Source organism: Onychostoma macrolepis, chromosome 20 (genome assembly GCF_012432095.1).
Source record: "Onychostoma macrolepis isolate SWU-2019 chromosome 20, ASM1243209v1, whole genome shotgun sequence".
Lineage (NCBI taxonomy): Eukaryota > Metazoa > Chordata > Actinopteri > Cypriniformes > Cyprinidae > Onychostoma > Onychostoma macrolepis.
This window is the reverse complement of record NC_081174.1, coordinates 7,363,687-7,386,188: the sequence shown is the minus strand read 5'-3', so window position 1 is coordinate 7,386,188 and position 22,502 is coordinate 7,363,687. Positions and strand designations below refer to the sequence as shown.

General features: G+C 37.4%; 1 protein-coding gene across 4 annotated transcripts in view; it reads left to right on the top strand.

The window, feature by feature from the left end:
* The window catches only part of becn1 (beclin 1, autophagy related), an 87,106-nt gene that overhangs the window by 53,641 nt on the left and 10,963 nt on the right, over positions 1-22,502 (top strand). For all 4 annotated transcript variants that reach the window (XM_058755870.1, XM_058755866.1, XM_058755867.1 and 1 more), the window contains 5 exons: positions 1,571-1,661; positions 16,289-16,425; positions 16,601-16,795; positions 17,938-18,084; positions 19,374-19,523. In XM_058755870.1, the coding sequence (XP_058611853.1) occupies positions 1,571-1,661; positions 16,289-16,425; positions 16,601-16,795; positions 17,938-18,084; positions 19,374-19,523 (720 nt within the window). The remainder of the gene's footprint in view (positions 1-1,570; positions 1,662-16,288; positions 16,426-16,600; positions 16,796-17,937; positions 18,085-19,373; positions 19,524-22,502) is intronic.

The window sequence follows — 22,502 nt, the reverse complement described above, 5'->3', positions numbered from 1 at the left end:
GCAGCAATGCATCACCGTAAGAAATAAAGCAATACAGGATATTCAAGGTTTGTTAAAAATACTTCCTACTTCCTTCTGCCAGGTGGTGGTGTTACAACCGTGACCCACACTAGCCACATCAAAGCCCTCAGCCCACAAAGCCAAACATATGTGTCAAGTTTGATGTAAATCACAGGATGGATGCAGACAATGAGGCAATTTCTGTTTCCCATTTTTTTTACGGTTTTAACGCATCACCATGGCAGCACACTTCGAAGTCTAAATTCAAAATCTGGTTCGCTTTCTGCTGGCCGGAGCCAATAAAAGTTCATGAGAAATATGTTTGTGATGTTGAGGGCAATGTCCCTACTAAAATTTGTGAATATTAGTCAAAATCTATGTCAAACACAGTAATAAATCAATGTTTGGGGGTGCTAAGGAGTCCAGTGGCCACACCCAAAACATATTTATTATTAAAACAAATGACCAAAGAATGAAATGACCAAAGTCTTGCTAAACTTCTACAAGTGTGCAAAAAGAGTTTTTATGTATTCTAAAGACAAGAAATATGCAGTGGATGCTGTGGAGCTGATGAGGCACGTCTCTCCTAAATTGCATTATCAAATTTAAAATACTTTAAGACAAATTTGTCTGTTAGCTTTCATGAGTTTTTAACCATGGTACAGTACGGGAAAATGTAAAAATCACACATTCCATCCAACATGGTGAATATTTTTATAAATAATGAGAGACCATACCAAATTTCAGTGCACATCAGAGAAATGTCCTCCTAACCATAGCCTGTGTTTGGGGGCACTGTAGAGCCCCTTGACCACGGCCAAGCACAACATATTTTTATTTTTTTTTGCAAGAGTCATCTGATACTCTCGCACTCACCTTAAGTTATATGTGACCAAAATTCACAATTAATTTGGTGCCACATGCCTACTGCAACTTTTTAAACACCTTTTTAGGGTTAGTTGCATGAAAGTATGGGTAATACTTTATGTTAAGGTGTTCTTGTTACATGTTGCATGTACTTACTTATTATAATAACAATTAATTATGTCTAATTACATGCCAGCAACTCTAAGCAAAACCCTAATTCTAACCCTAACCATATAGTAAGTACATGTTAATTAATATTTCTCAGTACTTTTGTATAATTACACTGTAACAAGGACACCTTAAAATAAAGTGCAACCAAATCATGCATAATTTATTAGTAAGTATATAGTAAGTACATGTAACAAGTACACAGTCAAATAAAGTGTTGCTGTATTGTCTGTCTCACACACTTTACCATGTTTATAGAATTTTCTTTTTTTTAAATTATGAACTGAATCATCAACACATCTTTTCATTCTTCAGTAGTATAATGTTCTAGTTCTAAATCACTTTTTTTAAATCACAGTTGTGATTCTCAGTTAATGCAGAATTGTTTATCTCTAGTTCTGATTTATATTTTTTTATCTCTTTATTCTATGTAATGTGTTATATGCAGCTCTTATGAACTGTAACAACGTGCTGAGCTGAAAGTAAATATTACAAATGTATGGTGGTGTATTAATGAGCTGTTTGTGTTCTGTAGGATGATGTCAACTGAAAGCGCAAATAGTTTCACTCTAATTGGAGAAGCTTCAGATGGAGGAACTATGGAGAACTTGAGTCGCAGGCTGAAGGTATGGACTTGTTAATACAAAACAGCACTATACAACTATACACAATTTCATATTTACATTTATGTTCTTAGCAGACACAAAAGTAGTACAATAAAGCAGATTATTTAGATTTATTTAACTGTACTTCACCAGCCTAAAAATATGCCACACTAATCAAATGTTAACAATCAAAATGCCACACTAATTCATCAGTGCCTCACACTAACTCCTCACTTGTGCAAACACTCATTGCTTTACTTAACACCAACCAATCATGGCTTTAGAATAGGCCTTGGAATAGACTTTGGAATAATCACCTTTTTCAAAATTATGTTTGGTTTCTGTCCAACTATACATGGTTGATGTACACTACCAGTCAAAAGTTTTTGAACAGTAAGATTTTTAAGTTTTTTTTTTTTTTGTTTGTTTTTTTAATCTTATCTCTTCTGCTCACCAAGTCTGCATTTATGTGATCTAAAGTACAGCAAAAGCAGTAATGTTGTGAAATAGTTTTATTATTTAAAATAACTGCTTTCTGTTTGAACATATTTTAAAAAGTGATATATACAGTATAAAAGGCTAAATTTACAGCATCAATACTCCAGTCTTCAGTGTCACATGATCCTTCAGAAATCTTTCCACAGTAATATGCTGATTTGCTGTTCATGAAACTTGTATTGTTGTTGTTGTTGTTATAAATATTTGAAACAGTTGAGTACATTTTTTTCAGAATTCTTTGATGAATAGAAAGATCCAAAGATCAGCATTTATCTGAAAGAAAAAGCTTTTGTAACATAAAACACTATAACAAAAGCTTGGAGTTAGTATGAAATGAATACTTTTATTTATCAAGGATGCTTTAAATTGATCAAAAGTGATGATAAATACATTTGTAATGTTACAAAAGATTTCAATTTCAGATACATACTGTTCTTCTGAACTTTCTATTCATCGAAGAAACCTGAAAAAATTCTACTCAGCTGTTTTCAACATAATAATAAATGTTTTTTTGAGCAGAAAATCAGAATATTAGAATGATTTCATGAATTTCATGTGACTGGAGTTATGATGCTAAAAATTCAGCTTTGAAATCAAAGGAATAAATTACATTTTAAAATATATTCAAATAGAAACCTTTTTTTTTTATAGTAAAACTATTTCAAAATTTTACTGTTTTTGCTGTACTTTGGAAATAAGTGCAGGCTTGTTCTTATGTTCTTTTTTCAGTTAAAATTGGTTTAACTGCATAAAAGATGCTATATATATATATATATATATATATATATATATATATATATATATATATATATATATATATATATATATATATATACATACATACAGTGGGTACGGAAAGTATTCAGACCCCCTTACATTTTTCACTCTTTGTTATATTGCAGCCATTTTTCCCTCATTAATGTACACACAGCACCCCATATTGACAGAAAAACACAGAATTGTTGACATTTTTGCAGATTTATTAAAAAAGAAAAACTGAAATATCACATGGTCCTAAGTATTCAGACCCTTTGCTCAGTATTTAGTAGAAGCACCCTTTTGATCTAATACAGCCATGAGTCTTTTGGAAAGATGCAACAAGTTTTTCACACCTGGATTTGGGGATCCTCTGCCATTCCTCCTTGCAGATCCTCTCCAGTTCTGTCAGGTTGGATGGTAAACGTTGGTGGACAGCCATTTTTAGGTCTCTCTAGAGATGCTCAATTGGGTTTAAGTCAGGGCTCTGGCTGGGCCATTCAAGAACAGTCACGGAGTTGTTGTGAAGCCACTTCGTTATTTTAGCTGTGTGCTTAGGGTCATTGTCTTGTTGGAAGGTAAACCTTCGGCCCAGTCTGAGGTCCTGAGCACTCTGGAGAAGGTTTTCGTCCAGGATATCCCTGTACTTGGCCGCATTCATCTTTCCCTCGATTGCAACCAGTCGTCCTGTCCCTGCAGCTGAAAAACACCCCCACAGCATGATGCTGCCACCACCATGCTTCACTGTTGGGACTGTATTGGACAGGTGATGAGCAGAGCCTGGTTTTCTCCACACATACCGCTTAGAATTAAGGCCAAAAAGTTCTATCTTGGTCTCATCGGACCAGAGAATCTTATTTCTGAGTGGTGGAGGGCTGCAGTGATGGTTGACTTTCTACAACTTTCTCCCATCTCCCGACTGCATCTCTGGAGCTCAGCCACAGTGATCTTTGGGTTCTTCTTTACCTCTCTCACCAAGGCTCTTCTCCCCCGATAGCTCAGTTTGGCCGGACGGCCAGCTCTAGGAAGGGTTCTGGTCGTCCCAAACGTCTTCCATTTAAGGATTATGGAGGCCACTGTGCTCTTAGGAACCTTAAGTGCAGCAGAAAATTTTTTGTAACCTTGGCCAGATCTGTGCCTTGCCACAATTCTGTCTCTGAGCTCTTCAGACAGTTCCTTTGACCTCATGATTCTCATTTGCTCTGACATGCACTGTGAGCTGTAAGGTCTTATATAGACAGGTGTGTGGCTTTCCTAATCAAGTCCAATCAGTATAATCAAACACAGCTGGACTCAAATGAAGGTGTAGAACCATCTCAAGGATGATCAGAAGAAATGGACAGCACCTGAGTTAAATATATGAGTGTCACAGCAAAGGGTCTGAATACTTAGGACCATGTGATATTTCAGTTTTTCTTTTTTAATAAATCTGCAAAAATGTCAACAATTCAGTGTTTTTCTGTCAATATGGGGTGCTGTGTGTACATTGAGGAAAAAAAATGAACTTAAATGATTTTAGCAAATGGTTGCAATATAACACAGAGTGAAAAATTTAAGGGGGTCTGAATACTTTCCGTACCCACTGTATTTGAAGGACCTCTCCCATGTATGAACTCACTTTAACTTTTCAAAAAACATTACTTATTTGTAATTATTCTATTATTCAAAGTGTCAAAATATCATGTGGTGTGACCGTCCGGCCATTCAATCTTTGAAATTACTCTAAATTTATTCAGATTAATTTGCTACACTATTTGGCATGAGTTCCAAAGTGTTTTGTAATCCTGTATAAAACTGCGAAGCATTTGCATTTATATTTCCATCATAATATACATACAAACTTTCTCAGACGATTTCCATTTTATGAAATATCATGTGATGCGACCATCAAGAAACTACCATTTTGGGACTTTTATGTTGAAATTCATTCAAAGATAGGACTTTGCATCATATACCAAGTTGCTTAGGACCCATGGAAGCATCAAGCAGGTTGTAACAGAGTGAACAGAGGAAGCGTGCGGATCCATATGCAAGCTTTTATTCCAAAACATGGTCACAAAAGGCAGGAGTCAAACAATGGCAAACAGGTAAAACACAGGCAAGACAAAGAGTAATCCTAGGGCAAGCGTGGGTCTACAATCGGCGAACAATATCCAGAGGGCTTGAGAAGAGGGGTAGTCCAATAACATGAGCAATAATCCAAACGAGGTACAAACAGAGTCCGAACGGCAAGACAAGGGTGAATCCAAGATACACAGGCAGGAATAAGGGAACATGAAACAAGGCAACACGAACTGACAAGACTAACTAGAAGAGGAGACTAGACTCAGTAAAGCAGCTATCACTTGGTGAGTGATAAACGCAGAACAACACTGGAGATTAAACAAAAATACAGAATGGCTCGGTAAGGCAGCTAACACTAGGAGAGTGCTAAACGCTAGAACAATACTCTGCGATCTGACTGAGGAAGTCCATGGTTTAAGTAAAGCGTGTGATAGGAATCAGCTGTGTGTGTGTGTTGTAAGTGCAATGGATGATGGGAATTGTAGTCTGAGGGTGAAGTGCAACAGTTAGTGTAGTGCAAGAGTCAATGTGGTGAGCGAGTGACCTCTGGTGGTGAGTGAACGGAAGTTCATAGACCGGATTCGTGACACAGGTTTGGAATTTGGAAAAAAAAAAAACTTTTTAACAGCTGATATTACAGCTGATATTACTGATGTAATTTTAGTTTGGTAATTATGCATTTATTAGTAATTTATTTATTAATAACTATTTTAATCTATTCTACCAGATTACACTGCCAAGCAAAGTAAAATAAATGCTCAGCATAGGCAGCATGTTAATTCTGACCCTGCAGTCTAGCACAAACTCCAGATGTAATTTTCTACTATAAGAAAGATGTTCATGTTGTCATCTCAAAAACTGAGCCAGCAACCTCCCACTACTCTAAATTGACCCTTCGCAAAGACCCGCCCCCCTTAATTACTGTTGCTACGTCTGACAAACCATGGCACTTTTATGCCATGCATCATGTTCTCACGCTGTGAAAAATACATCACGGAGCAAAGAGGACACAGACAATGCGCCGACATACAAGACAGAGTTGGTTACTTTTGGTATGACAAGTCTCAGTGTTCAAATTTTTACATTTTTTAAAAAGTAAAGAAATTCAAACAACAAATACTGTTTTCTGGGTCTTTTGTGTTGTGACAGATCGCTGTAGCACCTCAGTTCAAGCACCACATGAGCCGATCATCTTTTCATCTCAAACTTGAATGAATATCAGAATATCAGAAGGTTCAACTGTGAAAAGATGTCAATACGTACCATTTTTCAAGTTCAAGTCCATCGACGTTAATCTACTCTCCTGTCTGGTTTGTTTGTCGGACAAAAATGACGGATTTGGCGTTAAAATGTCAGATCACCTGTTAATCAAAATTGCGACAAGACGTCATACTTAATAAAATAGACTAGTTCCTAATATGGTGTAATATCTCATTTGTATTCCCTACCACTAGATGGCAGACATGTTAGTACTACGATTCTAGACCAAAATTACGTCATGTTCCGATTCAAAATGTTGGAGGAAATAGCAGAGCAAGTGAGCTATCCTGTCATTGATGCGGAAGCAGTTCAGTTCATTGTGTGCAAGTAAATTGTGAGATTTGTGAGAGAAAATCACCAAATGGCTTATAAAAAGTTGTACCGTGAGGATGTGTTGCAAATGTTATTCACCGATTCTGACTCTGAAGGGGAATATTTTGCCTTTTGGAAATGATGATTGGTCGTCTAATAATCGCGCTTCTCCCGTTACATCTTTGCAGCGCAATGGTGCCGCCGTGCAACGCGAGAGTGTTCACGAAGCATGAACAAGTGATCAATTCGACCCTTTGCCCAACAGGGATGGGGGTGGCAGAGTAATATCTATTATTTCCTGAATATTACTGATGAACTGATCAAAAAGTAGGCTACTGTTCACATGCATTTTACTACTATATAGTATAGTAATATAGTAATAATTTAGTACTTTCTCCTGTTTTATTGTTGGTTTCCTCTTTTCTTATAATTTGGAATGAGGATAAAACAAAAAAAAACAACAACATGCAAATAAGTTTCAAACATCCATTCAATATCTATTATTTCCTGAATATTACTGATGAACTGATCAAAAAGTAGGCTACTGTTCACATGCGTTTTACTACTATATAGTATAGTAATATCAGTAATAATTTAGTACTTTCTCGTGTTTCATTGTTGGTTTCCTCTTTTCTGATAATTTGGAATGAGGATAAAAAGACAAAAAAAAAAACATGCAAATAAGTTCAAACACCCATTCAATATCTACTATTTCCAGAATATGATGAAATTCAAGATGGCCGCTCTTGGTGACGTCATAATATGCAAATTAGATTCGTATATTTACACCCCACATAAACTTTCGGTCATGCCCAACATTTTTTCTAATTTACAGTAGATCTGTATCTTTAAGCCCTTTCAAGCCACAAGCTTTTGAAATCTTGATGTCAAAATCCAGCATTTTTCCAAAAAAAAAAACCTGGTGCCTAAAGAGTTAATCAAACTCCAGGCGAAGGGTCAATTGAGCAGCCAGTATTGGGCAAAGTACAGAAATAACTGGGGCTAAAGAAATGCCTGCAGTTAATGCCATGTACTGCACTTTTCACACGTGTCTCTTTAAATATATTTTTAATGATATGAGGTCTTTGTGTCATTTGGAGCGACCACTCGTCATGTGGTGCGACTAATAGTAGGAATAACTGTAATAAATTAAAAATAAAATAACACATTTCTGTGGTTGAAATATAAATCAATGCTACAGTATTCTTAAGTGAATGGTATTTTTAAAACATTTTTATCAGTTTTATGGAATTTACAGGAAAAACAAGTTTGTGAACTACATTTAAGAAGGCAACTCTGAAATTATAGAACAAAAATAAGAGGTCATTATTTACAAAAACTAAAATGTGACCCTGGACCACAAAACCAGTCATAAGGGTCAATTTTTCGAAATTGAAAGCTTTCCATTGATGTATGGTTTGTTAGGATAGGACAATATTTGGCTGAGATACAAATAGTTGAAAATCTGGAATCTGAGGGTGCAAGAAAAGCTAAATATTGAGAAAATCGCCTTTAAAGTTGTCCAAATGAAGTTCTTAGCAATGTATATTACATATCAAAAATTAAGTTTTTATATATTTACAGTAGGAAATTTATAAAATATCTTCATGGAACATGATCTTTACTTAATATCCTATGATTTTTGGCATAAAGGAAAAATCAATAAGTTTGACCCATACAATGTATTTTTGGCTATTACTACAAATATACCCCAGCGACTTAAGACTGGTTTTGTGGTCCAGGGTCACAAATTAAATGCAAATACTTTTTCTAAACACTTTAATTACTGAGAACATTTTTTAAAAATGTTAAGCATGTTAAGAAATTTAAGTTCAATATAAATCATGGTCATACCACATGACATTTTTTAAGACTACGGCCAATTCATCTAGATGAAAAAACACTAAAATCACTTAATTTTAAATTTTAATATGAATTTATGTGTACACATCATTCTTAATGTTTGAACAATTACAATAGATATTATTATTTTTTTGTATTTTAAAATTGTCCTGTCAAAAATCCTTATACGTCAATGACCCATATATACAGCGGGTAAAATAAGTATTGAACACGTCACCTTTTTTCTCATTAAATATATTTCTAAAGGTGCTGTTGACATGAAACTTTCACTAGATGTCGGTAGCAACCCAAGTAATCCATACATACAAAGAAAACAATACAAATAAGTTCAGAAATTACGTTCTGTGTAATGAAATTGAATGACCCAAGGAAAAAGTATTGAACACGCTTACTGAAATAAATTTAATACTTTGTACAAAAGCCTTTGTTGGTAATGGCCGCTTCAAGACGCCTCCTGTATGGAGAAACTAGTCGTATGCATTGCTCAGGTGTGATTTTGGCCCATTCTTCCACACAAACTGTCTTCAAATCTTGAAGGTTCCATGGGCCTCTTCTATGAACTCTGATCTTTAGTTCTTTCCATAAATTTTCTATTGGATTCAAGTCAGGTGATTGGCTGGCCATTCTAGCAGCTTTACTTTCTTTCTCTGAAACCAGTTGAGAGTTTCCTTGGCTGTGTGTTTGGGATCATTGTCTCGCTGAAATGTCCACCCTCATTTCATCTTCATCATCCTGGAAGATGGCAGCAGATTTTTATCAAGAATGTCTCTGTACAGGTTTCCATTCATACTTCCTTCAATTATATGAATTTTGTCAGTGCTACACCATGATGTTTTGGGGTGATGTGCAGTGCCATTTAACCTCCAAACATGGTGTGTATTATGGCATCCAAAGAGTACCATTTTTTTGTCTCATCTGACCAGACTATATTCTGCCAGTATTCCATAGGCTTGTCTAAATGTTGTGCAGCAAACTTTAAACGAGCTTCAACATGCTTTTTCTTTAGCAGTAGAGCCTTGCATGGTGATTATACAGGCCACGGCAGTTGAGTGCATTGTGTATTGTTTTCTTTGAAACAATTATACATGCTTATTCCAGGTCTTTCTGAATCTCTCCACAAGTGATCCTTGGCTCTTGGACAACTCTTCTAATAACTCTCTTTACTCTTCTGTCAGAAATCTTGCGAGGAGCACCTGGTCGTGGCCGGTTTATGGTGAAATTGTTCTTTCCACTTCCAGATTATGGCCCCAGCAGTGCTCACTGGAACATTCAGAAGTATAGAAATCCTTCTGTAACCAATGCCATCAATATGTTTTGCAACAATAACGTTGCGAAGGTCTTGAGAAAGCTCTTTGCTTTTATCCATCATGAAATGTTTCTTGTGTGACATGTTGGTCATGTGACACACCTTTTTATAGGCCATCAGTTGGGACTGAACCAACTAATATTAATTTCCACTGACAAGGGGCAGGATTGCTTTCTAATTACTGATAGATTTCAGATGGTGTCTTGGATTTCCATGCCTTTTTGCACCTCCCTGTGTTCAATACTTTTTCCCTGTGTCATTCCACTTTATTACACAGAACTTAATTTCTGAACTTATTTGTTTTGCTTTCTTTGTATGTGTGGATTACATGGATTGTTACCGACATCTGGTGAAAATTTCATGTCAACAGCACTTTTAGAAATATATTTACTGAGAAAAATGGTGACGTGTTCAATACTTATTTTACCCGCTGTGTGTGTCTATATATATATATATATATATATATATATATATATATATATATATGTATATATGTATATGTGTATGCATGTATGTATGTATGTATGTGTGTGTGTATGTATGTATGTGTGTGTGTATGTACGGTTCACATTTACAACTCTACAACTGCTGCGTAAATCAGACAGGCTGACTGAACATGTAAATTCATTCTCTGTCAGCAGGAGGTGTGACAGAAATAGAGGTTTCCCCTGTAATGGCTGTACTATGCTCACAAACAGTGCTATGCTCACAAATTTTCTGAAGACAGTCAGTTTCCTTCGGAGATACTGCACCACATTTTGATTTTGAAATGTGCAGTGCTCATGTTTATTAAATGAAGTCAAAGCCTTGGAAAATCTCTTTGTGGCGATCAGTTTTGATATTGTGGCGGCTGCCACAAATAATTAAATGCATGGGGGAAACATCCCACAGCACAACAACCTGAGCCCAACTTCAGTCTATTCATCACCTTACTCAGCACCTTAACTTCTTTAACTGTGTTTGTAGTTAAAGCATTTGTTTGATGAAACCGTCTATTCTAGAGTTGCCCTCATACGTCATACTCTAGGATTCTCCAATGACACTAAACGTGCCTCAATGAATTAATACAGTGATATATTAAAAAGACCAACCTCAGTATACACTTTACTGATGCTGCAAACTATATACAGGCAAGCAAGGTCAGAAGAACGCAACGTTTTCTTTATAATCTCTATTCTAGTGCCGTAAATAGTTTTAGGTTCGATATTCGCTTTCCTTTGCCACTGTTCTGTAGAGACGACAGTCCTACAAAGACATCACTACCACAATTAGTTTTAACAATATGCAACCACTTTATATCGGCTTTATATCTGGATTGTTTGTTAATCTAATGAATAATTGATTTGTTAAATCTAATGAACAAATATGTGTCTGATTGGTCCAAATGCTACACTAGCAACATAAATACGCTGTGTTGAATAGCTGAGCTGCCACAAATATATCCGCACCTGTACAATCGCTCGCGGAGAGACTTTAAAGATTCAGAGAAAGCATTTAATTCCTAGAAACAAATTGCAAAGAAGCTTGGTGTCAACAACCGGAGTTATTCAAAAAGCGACGTAGAGAAACATCAGATGCAAGTTTTCCAAAGCCATGAAAAGAATGAAAGTAAAGATATAAGGTAGCACCAAATACATGCGTTTCAAAAAAAGTTACACCATTCTGCTGCTGCTGCTGTTGTTGTTCTTTCAGTAAGCAAATTTAAAAGATATACAATAAATGAAATGCCATACAATAATAAACCTTTGTTTTTATCAAATCATGACACCACATAAAACATAAAATGGTGTAATAATTTATCCAGTTTAATAAAATAAATGAAGGCTAATAAAATAAAGTAACAAACAGGTTTGTGTTATTGAGATGACTCCAGTATTTTTTTTTTTCCACATCATGCTAAAGTTTTCAGACTATGAGCCATTCACACTTAAAGGACTGATTATGGAAATGGTTCTTTTTTTGTTTTGCAAAATTATACTTGACTCTGAACTACTGCTAATCATTATTCTTTTGTCTATAATATTCTGACCATTGGTACCCGTCTCACACCTAGATACACCATCATTGCATTGTTGTTGTGTTTAGGGCATACACGCGAGCGTCGCAACACGTTTACATTAATCAACACCCGGCCACCATCAGGGGGTGTCGGAATGTTCAAAAACAATATACTGTCGCTCAGCCTTTTCGAACTTCTTTTTGCCCCCAAATGAAAATGAACTTCGTTTGAAGTATATCAGGGCCTTAAAAATTTACCGTGTTTGGTTTTCTTTGGGAGAAAAAGGCTTAGGTGAAACTGGGTTGTGTTAATAATCTGCTTAACTGAATATTTTAATATTTCGTTAATTAGATATCAAATTAGTTTCGAGGCAATAAACCACGTTAAGTGTTTTCTTTATGGGAAATGCTTAACATGCAGTTTTGTGCATTGCGTAACTTGCGTTCCTATTCTGGTTTCATCTTCTTGCCTGTACTGTATATGGTTTGCATCATCAGTAAGGTGTATTGTGAGTTTGGTCTTTTAATAGCTATATTGTTTTAGTCCACTGAGCCACGTGAAGTGTTTTCTTTGTGACATATTTCTGTGGAAAACAGAAATCAGTAAGGTTGGTCTTTATTTATGTCACAGTATTAGTTTGAGGCACGTTAAGCGTCGTTGAGGAATCCTGGAGTATGACGTATGAGAGCAACCCCAGTATTTCCTGCTGAAAAAAACAATAGGCACCATCAAACAATTTGTAATGGCAGCGGGAACCAATCGCAAACTGATCAATTAAAATACTTTGACATAAGCACACAAATAAGGCTAAAACGTTAACTAAGCAGTGTAATGACAGGACCTTCACAAAGCAGTCTGAAATTAAATGATTTGCGCATATGTAAATGTATTTAGGTAGATTTTGAGGCGCATTACCTTCAAAAATAAAAGTGATCCACTGCGTCCTCAGTGGCCCAGATGTTGGGAGAAAATGAAGACTTGATGTTCTTACTTAATGTTCAGTCTTAGATCCAAACACAGGACACCAGGATTGCTTATGAGACATTGTTGACGTTACAGCTGTTCAAGCTCAGAGAACATGGAGAACAGTGTACAACCAAAGACAACTCGCTGAGGGTAGAAACTATGGCAATGCAGGACTGTCAGTCAGTGGCTGTGGGCGGGGCCTAAACAGTGTGACGTCACACTGCTTTGAGAATCAAAACTGATGTAGTGGGTGGATTTTTATCATTGTAGGGTGGTTGTGTTCACATACTGCCAACACACATTTATGTCCAAACACAAATCTTGAGACGGCCATGATTTTGCATAATAGTTGCTCTTTCATATATATATATACAGTGAGGAAAATAAGTATTTGAGCACCCTGCTATTTTGCAAGTTCTCCCACTTAGAAATCATGGAGGGGTCTGAAATTGTCATCGTAGGTGCATGTCCACTGTGAGAGACATAATCTAAAAAAAAAAATTCCGGAAATCACAATGTATGATTTCTTTAACTATTTATTTGTATGATACAGCTGCAAATAAGTATTTGAACACCTGTCTATCAGCTAGAATTCTGACCCTCAAAGACCTGTTAGTCTACCTTTAAAATGTCCACCTCCACTCCATTTATTATCCTAAATTAGATGCACCTGTTTGAGGTCGTTAGCTGCATAAAGACACCTGTCCACCCCATACAATCAGTAAGAATCCAACTACTAACATGGCCAAGACCAAAGAGCTGTCCAAAGACACTAGAGACAAAATTGTACACCTCCACAAGGCTGGAAAGGGCTACGGGGAAATTGCCAAGCAGCTTGGTGAAAAAAGGTCCACTGTTGGAGCAATCATTAGAAAATGGAAGAAGCTAAACATGACTGTCAATCTCCCTCGGACTGGGGCTCCATGCAAGATCTCACCTCGTGGGGTCTCAATGATCCTAAGAAAGGTGAGAAATCAGCCCAGAACTACACAGGAGGAGCTGGTCAATGACCTGAAAAGAGCTGGGACCACCGTTTCCAAGGTTACTGTTGGTAATACACTAAGGCGTCATGGTTTGAAATCATGCATGGCACGGAAGGTTCCCCTGCTTAAACCAGCACATGTCCAGGCCCGACTTAAGTTTGCCAATGACCATTTGGATGATCCAGAGGAGTCATGGGAGAAAGTCATGTGGTCAGATGAGACCAAAATAGAACTTTTGGTCATAATTCCACTAAACGTGTTTGGAGGAAGAAGAATGATGAGTACCATCCAAGAACACCATCCCTACTGTGAAGCATGGGGTGGTAGCATCATCTTTGGGGTGTTTTCTGCACATGGGACAGGCGACTGCACTGTATTAAGGAGAGGATGACCGGGGCCATGTATTGTGAGATTTTGGGGAACAACCTCCTTCCCTCAGTTAGAGCATTGAAGATGGGTCGAGGCTGGGTCTTCCAACATGACAATGACCGAAGCACACAGCCAGGATAACCAAGGAGTGGCTCTGTAAGAAGCATATCAAGGTTCTGGCGTGGCCTAGCCAGTCTCAGACCTAAACCCAATAGAGAATCTTTGGAGGAGCTCAAACTCCGTGTTTCTCAGCGACAGGCCAGAAACCTGACTGATCTAGAGAAGATCTGTGTGGAGGTGGGCCAAAATCCCTCCTGCAGTGTGTGCAAACCTGGTGAAAAACTACAGGAAAGCGTTTGACCTCTGTAATTGCAAACAAAGGCTACTGTACCAAATATTAACATTGATTTTCTCAGGTGTTCAAATACTTATTTGCAGCTGTATCATACAAATAAATAGTTAAAAATCATACATTGTGATTTCTGGATTTTTTTTTAGATTATGTCTCTCACAGTGGACATGCACCTCGATGACAATTTCAGACCCCTCCATGATTTCTAAGTGGGAGAACTTGCAAAATAGCAGGGTGTTCAAATACTTATTTTCCTCACTATATATATATATATATATATATATATATAATACACACAAGTCTGTGCATTAATCTTCTGTTACAGATGTATACCACTTTATTATTATTTTTTTCCCTTAGTCTTATTTAAATGTTTTCTCTGTTCTCGTGTCATATGTATGTACGTACCAGGGGCATCTTTAGAATTTTAATATTGGGGGGGGGGGGAGGATATATTATTTATTAAGATATGTCAGTTGAAAGTTGCTTTCAGTTAAGAGAGCTCAAAAATGCATTTTAGTCTGGAACTAGGCTTAAACCTTGTCTGTGAAACTGGGCATTAATATATTCTTTGTATACTAAAATAAGCAGAAACATTGGCATATACAGTACATGCTCATCAAGTCAACCCCTGAATAACTTAATTTTAAATAATCAGATCGTATTCATTAATATTAATTTAGAATATAGACAAACCTAGATTACAGTAATTGTCTAGATTGGCATAATGTTTGATGTGCCCCATATTAAACCTTTATTTATATATATATATATATATATATATATATATATATTATTTATTTATTATAATAATAACAGCACATTAATCAGTCACTTTGCCACTTCTAAAAACTTAAAAAATGACATAACGCAAACCTTTTTTTCTAAGGCTAATAAATATAAGTCTATGATACAATCAGCTGCTGGGTCATTATTATTTATTTGAACGAAATAACTCCACAATGTTTCTCTGTCTCTGTCATTTACTCTGGTAAGACGTTTGAATGAGTGTATGTCTTGTATTATTCCCGCATCACATTAAACTGCATTCACGACAAAGAACTGAACAGATGCAGATATCATTACAATCTATCAATAAACGCACACACCTTGTCCTCTGACACTTGGTGCTCCGCCGAATCGGATAGAAAAACACGCTTGCACTGAATAACGCAGACTAAAAGATGGGGAGGAGCCCAAACTTGTATCCATTTTAAAAGTTTTAAAGGGGAATAATGCTATCACCAATTTGTGTACAAATTACGGAGCAAATCAGATTTTTTATGGGGGCTGAGATTAACTTTTAGGTTTTAGTTTAGGGCTGAAGCCCCCCCTAAAAAGGGCCTAGCGATGCCCCGGTACGTACCAAGAGCTCCTAAAAACCACAACAAATTCCTTGTGTGTTTGCACATACTTGGCTAATAAAGCTCATCCTGATTCTGATTTTGCATCCGTTTTGCAGAAACACTATACGACGATATGAGCATGTTACTTGTCATTGTAAGAGCTGTATGGTGTCTTATGAGCTTGGAAGCATGTATGTTCGTGTGTAGATTAAATGGTAGACTAGTGTAGCTTGCATTAATAAATAAATAAACCTAAAGAGAGAGGAATGGTCAGACATGTCATTAAGATCACCTGCTGTTAACTTTGAAAGTAAGCAAGTTGTAAGTTTATTTTCTCCAGAATGAAAGGTGTGCGAGAATGAAATTGGAATAAAAACACAAATATAATGCACACTAAATGTATTAATGTTAAAATGTAAATACTTTACAGAGAATGCTTCTGTCATGAAGGGGTACTTAAAGCTGTGTAAAGAGACCTAGAGTTCTATAAATAAAGGCAATAAAAAGGACAGGAAGCATAGGTAGAGGATGGATGGATCAGAATAGAGGGTTCATGTATGTGTTTTTCCTGCAGGTTACAAGTGATCTGTTTGATATCATGTCTGGTCAGACAGACATTGATCACCCACTGTGTGAGGAGTGCACAGACACACTACTGGACCATCTGGACACACAACTCAGCATCACAGAAAATGAGTGTCAGAATTACAAGTTAGTATCACTCACACTCATCTCAAGTAAACTGCAGCTGTTTTTCTTTCTTATTCTCTGAGTGGTATGTGTCATTTCCCTGGTTTGAGGGTTTGTATCATTATTTTTATCATTAAACATTTTTAGTCAATACATGCCTGACATCATTGACTTCAGTCTATCACTCAATTGTTAGGAGCTGTTTAGAGCTGCTGTCTCAACTACCAGAAGAGGAGGAAGCCAGTCTACTGAATGCACTGCAGCAGCTGAAACTAGAGGAGGAATCTCTGATCCGGGATCTGGAGAGCATTGAGGTGCAGCGTGAAGCCGTGGCCAAAGAGCTGGCCGAGGGACGCAACCATAGCCAGCTGATGGACACCGAAGAACTTCAGTACATATGAATGAAAATATTTACTAAGAAGTTATATTATTATTTCTTCTTTTTTTTTTTCTTTTTTTTTTGCCTTTATTTTACAGGATAGTAGAGAAATGACAGGAAAGTACAGGGAGAGAGAGAGGGGATACAAGACTGAGACATGACCCAGGCTGAACTTAACCCAGGGTCTCCATGAGCATTACAGCTCTTTATATATAGGAGCAACACACTACCCTTTGTTCCACAGTTCCATCTGCATGTTTAAGTTATTTTTAACATTGCCGTTAGCATCTTAAAAACAGAGCTTACTTGTGTGTTTGCTCTGAGAGCCATTTTATTAGTCTCTTTGAGATCGTGTTGCTGCTCCACCTGGCTCCGTAATAGGTAAATCCCTGTTCCCCAGGATGACAATAACATATAGTATGTGAAAGGCACACAACCATACAGTGATTTTCCTTGCTCACACATGAGCTACAGATTTGCTGTTATAGCATGTCCTTTAATAACAGCCTCTTTGCAAAGATTGTATTACTTTGCTTGCATTATGAAATATTCATAAAGCATTCTGTGCTGAAATGTAGTTATCAAACTGTTAAGATAAGACATATCAGTGCTAGAAACTGACAGCTTTTGGGTAAAGCTAGCCATTTTTATTCTAAAATACAAGGGCTGTCTGGAAAGTATACAGCCATGAAATATAGAGACATTTATTGAAGAAGATCACCTTTGAAAGTCAAAGATTTCAGACCATCAGTGAGATTCAGGAAAATACAAGGCAGACAATGGCTAATCCAACAAATGATTTAGCAGAGTGTTTTGACCGGTGGAAGAGATGCTGGGAGAACTGTGTGAGGTCCTAAGGCACTTACTTTGAAGATTACTGAGGCGTCATTGTTATGTGTACAATGTTCCTTATATCTTCTTCGATAAATATCTCAATTTTTTCATGTTAAATGGCTGGATACTTTCCGATACATGATTTGCAGTTATAGTTGTAGTAGTAGCATTTTTGTAGTCCATTGAAAATGTTTTTCTATGGAGATTACGGAAAAATTTATTCTTCATGATGACATTTTTAAATGCTCTTTTTTTTTTTTTTTTTTCTCAGTTTCCAAGTAAATGCATTTGTCATCTCTGTTTGTTTGTTTCTGTCTCAGGTATCAGAAGGAGTACTGCGAGTTTAAAAGACAGCAGCTGGAGTTGGATGATGATCTTAAGAGTGTGGACAATCAAATGCGTTACTGTCAGATTCAGCTGGACAGACTCAAGAAGACCAACGTTTTCAATGCCACCTTTCATATCTGGTCTCATATCTCTTTTTAAAAACTTGTTTTCTTTAGTGTTTTAAAGGGGTCATATGATGTTGCTAAAATGAATTTGGTGTATTTGGTGTAATGCAATGTGTTTATGTGGTTTAAGGTTAAAAAAACACATTATTTTCCACATATTGTACATTGTTGTTGCTCCTCTCTGCCCCGCCTTTCTGAAATATGTCAATTTTTACAAAGCTCATTGGTCTAAAAAGTGCGGTGTGCTCTGATTAGCCAGCTATCCAGTGCGTTGTGATTGGCCAAATACCTCAAGCATATGATAGAAATGTTACGCCCCTTACCATGTTGTGATGCTGTGTGCTGGCGCGACGAGACAATAACAACGAAAACCATTATGAATGAGGCATTTGTTGCATCCAGTGGGGAGATCGTTACTGATTTTAATGACTTATACTGTCTTTTTATGTGTTACGTTGCGTCACGCCACGTAAACATAGAACCATGTCTGCATTTGTGATCGTAGAAACGACAAACAACAACACTACTCTACACTCTAAAGCACTACTCTACACTGCTCAAAACTCGCATTTAAATAGTCAGTAGCAAATTCTTTAAATATGAAAACATACTTACAGGCTGTGAGTCAGACCTTGCAAAGTTGGAATTCCCCCACTTTATAGAAACAGCCCTTTGTGCACAGCTGGCATTGTAGGCTACTGTCCCAGGTTCAGGAAACAGTCCTCCAAAAAAAGAACTGCACACACTCAGATATTTGCATTGTACTGTTCTGGAACAGTATTGTAAATATAACTTAACTACTGATTTCTAGTTGTGTACTCATTTGGAAGGCCAAACAAAGTAGTTTCACAATGAAATACACACCGTCTCCACAACATGGCGGCGGCTGCAGCAATACTACAGCAGAATAAGTGTTATGCCTTCTTTCTTTGCATATGCATTTGGGCGGTGTAATGCAAATCTTCCCACACAGTGACGTAGATTTGTGGGGGCATGTTTGAATGAGCTATTTTAGGAAGGCGTGGCTGAGTCTTAATTCTTATAAAGAATATCTCTTTGGGTTTGAGACTTTAATCTTTGCAACTTTACAGATCTTATATATGCATGAACAGATTGTAACACTCCAAAGACAACGGAAAACATGAAATCGTATTATATGACCCTTTTAAGACCGCCATCAAAACAGAAATATGTGCATATTGAATAAGCATTTATTTTCAAAACAGAATTGTGTAACCTTTAAAATCAGTAAAATTGTGCATATAAACATATTTAAATTTTTATTTTTTCTACCTTTTTCTCAGGCACAGCGGGCAGTTCGGAACGATAAATAACTTCCGCCTAGGCAGATTACCCAGTGTACCAGTGGAATGGAATGAGATCAATGCAGCCTGGGGTCAAACTGTACTTCTGCTGCATGCACTTGCAAACAAGATGGGACTCTGCTTTCAGAGGTGGTTGGATAAGAAAAAATATTTACAACTAGATAGATAAAAGTTTGTAGACGAACTTTGATGCCTTGTCTGAAAGTACAAGATTAAGCAACATCAAACTGCATTAGACCTTGATTGCTCAGCAACATTGCTCAAAAAGTTGCCTCATGTATCCATCACCTTTAGACAGTTGATCAATTTTAAATTTGACCAAGTTGCATCTGTAATGTATCTCAATCCACTTCCTGAAGTGGTTTGAGTGATCCGATTAATCTCAAATGCATTTTTATCTCCAACTTACCTCCACACACCTGCCTGGAAGTTAGAAGTATACCTAGTAAGAACTTGATTAGCTGCTTTAGGCGTGTTTGATTAGAGTTGGAGCTAAACTCTGCAGGAGTCACCGAACTTGGTGACCCCTGATCTAATAAGTACACTATCTGTACTATCTATCTTATCTAATAAGTACACATTAGCCCTAAGTTCACATAATTTGCCAAGTATAAACAAGCCCTAAGAAAAAGCCACCACATCAGTCGTTACAGAATTTTCTGTTGATTGTTAGGTGTTGCTGGCATGTTCATTGCATATCGCTAGTGTGACTTGCCATGTTCCTAAGTGGTGTTAGTGTGTTTTAGCAATGGAATGTTTTTTTTTTCCAAACAAGTAAAGTGGAAATTCTGCCCCAGAGCTGATTCTAAAGATTGTCAGTTAAATTGCTGATTGACTACAAAACACTGAAACAAATTCTAAACCCTAACCTTAACCTTAAAATAGTGTTGGAAGCACATCCTGATAAATCTGATTGCTACAAAACATTAATACTACCTGCACTGATCGGTGGGGTAGGGTTTAGACTTAACTGATTTGAGAGAAAAATATGCTCTAGCATGTTGATAGGCGTTGCTGGCATGTTTTAACATGTTTTGTTAGCATGTTGGTAGGCATTACTAGCATGTTCTAACATAATCTAACATCGATTATATGTAGGTGTTTCATTAGTGATTGTTTCTAAATCTCTAGGTAAGACTAAATAAATTCATAATGCAATAAATAAAATCATAATGCATATTTGATTAGTCGGACAACTAGATGAGTGTAAGTTTTCTCTTTAAGCTTGACTCTGGCTATACAAATTCTGCCATCAGCTCCAGTTAATATCTCCAACATTGTCCCGACAGGCAAGAGTGAACAGGGAAGTTGGGGATTGACAATAACCAGTATATGACCTATTGTCAGTTCCTTGCCATCTGTCCTCCACATGGGGGGTCGGGGGGGTTTGAGGGGACAGAGTGCAGACCCAGCCCAGAGGGTGAGAGCCCCCACCCCTCTATTGAGGGGGCCCCATAGCAAAATCTGTGCAATGGGCCCAGAATTTCTAGCGACTCCACTGCCTCCACTCTTGAAAGCCAGGAAGGTAATCTGCTAACACCTAACCTTAACACCTGAGTGGGAGGCATCACCACGACATATAGGTAGTAGTGGATTGTAGGACTATGTCCAGATTTTTACCTGATGCTCCCAGGTTCCTCCAAAGTGAGGAGCACTTGGTGGGTTATAGTAAAACCATACCTTCTGCTCTGAAAACAGCTCTTGAAGCTTAGGTAACATGGCACTGAAGGTCTCCCATAGTTCTCGATCCCTTCCAATGAAGTTGGTGCCTTTATCGCGGAGTAGTTCCATCTGCTTGCCTCTGCAAGCTATAAAATGCCACAGAGAAAGCAGGAATGCATCAATGTCCAGATGTCTAGATGAACACACCATGTTGTCATACATTTGTAAAGAATCCGCCATCTTTTTTCTTGGTGGTGACCAATTATGACTGCAAATGGGCAAAAGCAGTCTACCCTAGTAGATTGAAAATGTGGCGGGTGTTTACGGACGACTTCTCAGTCAAAGCACCCAATATTAGCAGCTAGGACTCTTTCCAAGCCCTGGTGAGTGAGTTACAGATCTTTCGCCTTAATTGTCACTGTTCGTTTTCTTCCAAGTGTGCAAGTGTTATGAGTCAGAGTGTGTTCGCTCTAGATCTGTCAATCATGTGATTATATCTCATTGTCTTGCGAATGGAAAAAAAAATCACTTTAGATCATAATATGAAGTTATTACAAGCATTCAATGATGGTTTAAAGTGGGTTTTAAACAAACAAACAAAAAAAAGAATAATCACAAATTTTCAAGTGTAGCTTGATGCTAATTTTATCTCTAGTTATATTTTAAGATGTATTCTTGTAAGCATTCTAAATAGTTTGTTTCTGGTTTAGAACCAAACTTTATTGATCTTAATTTAATGCTGTATATTGAGCAGCAGGAAAAATCCATTGTTGGTCGATATCACGTAGCATACAGGTGAGAATTAGCCAAAGGCGATCAATCGTTTTGCGCTTTGCGTTAACCATTCATTAGCGATTTGCCTTGCTTTTTCACACCGATTTTTTTCGTTCGATGTGGTCGAACGAGGTCCTTATTGGAAAGGAAAGGACAGGACGTGAGGCCAAGTATGGTGTCCTATACTTGGAATTTGTGCTCTGCATTTAACCCATCCAAGTGCACACACACAGCAGTGAGTAGTGAACAAACACACACACCGTGAACACACACCTGGAGCAGTGGGCAGCCAGTGCTGTGGTGCCCGGGGAGAAGTTGGGGGTTCGGTGCCTTGCTCAAGGGTCTCACCTCAGTCGTGGTATTGAGGGTGGAGAGAGTGCTGGACATTCACTCCTCCCACCTACAATCCCTGCCAGACCTGAGACTTGAACCTGCAACCTTTGGGTTACAAGTCCGACTCTCTAACCATTAGGCCACGACTGCCCCACTATTGGTTATTCATACCTACATTCATAAATATTGGTGAGGGTTTGTATCTTCTGGGATTGGTGTGCTGTGAAGGCAGTTATCAACATTGAATGAATCTTCCACTATGTCAGCCATATCACTTCTGTGGTCTTGTACGTGGTGTTGGAGGGTATAAATAATGCAACATGGGCTGCAAGTAGTACT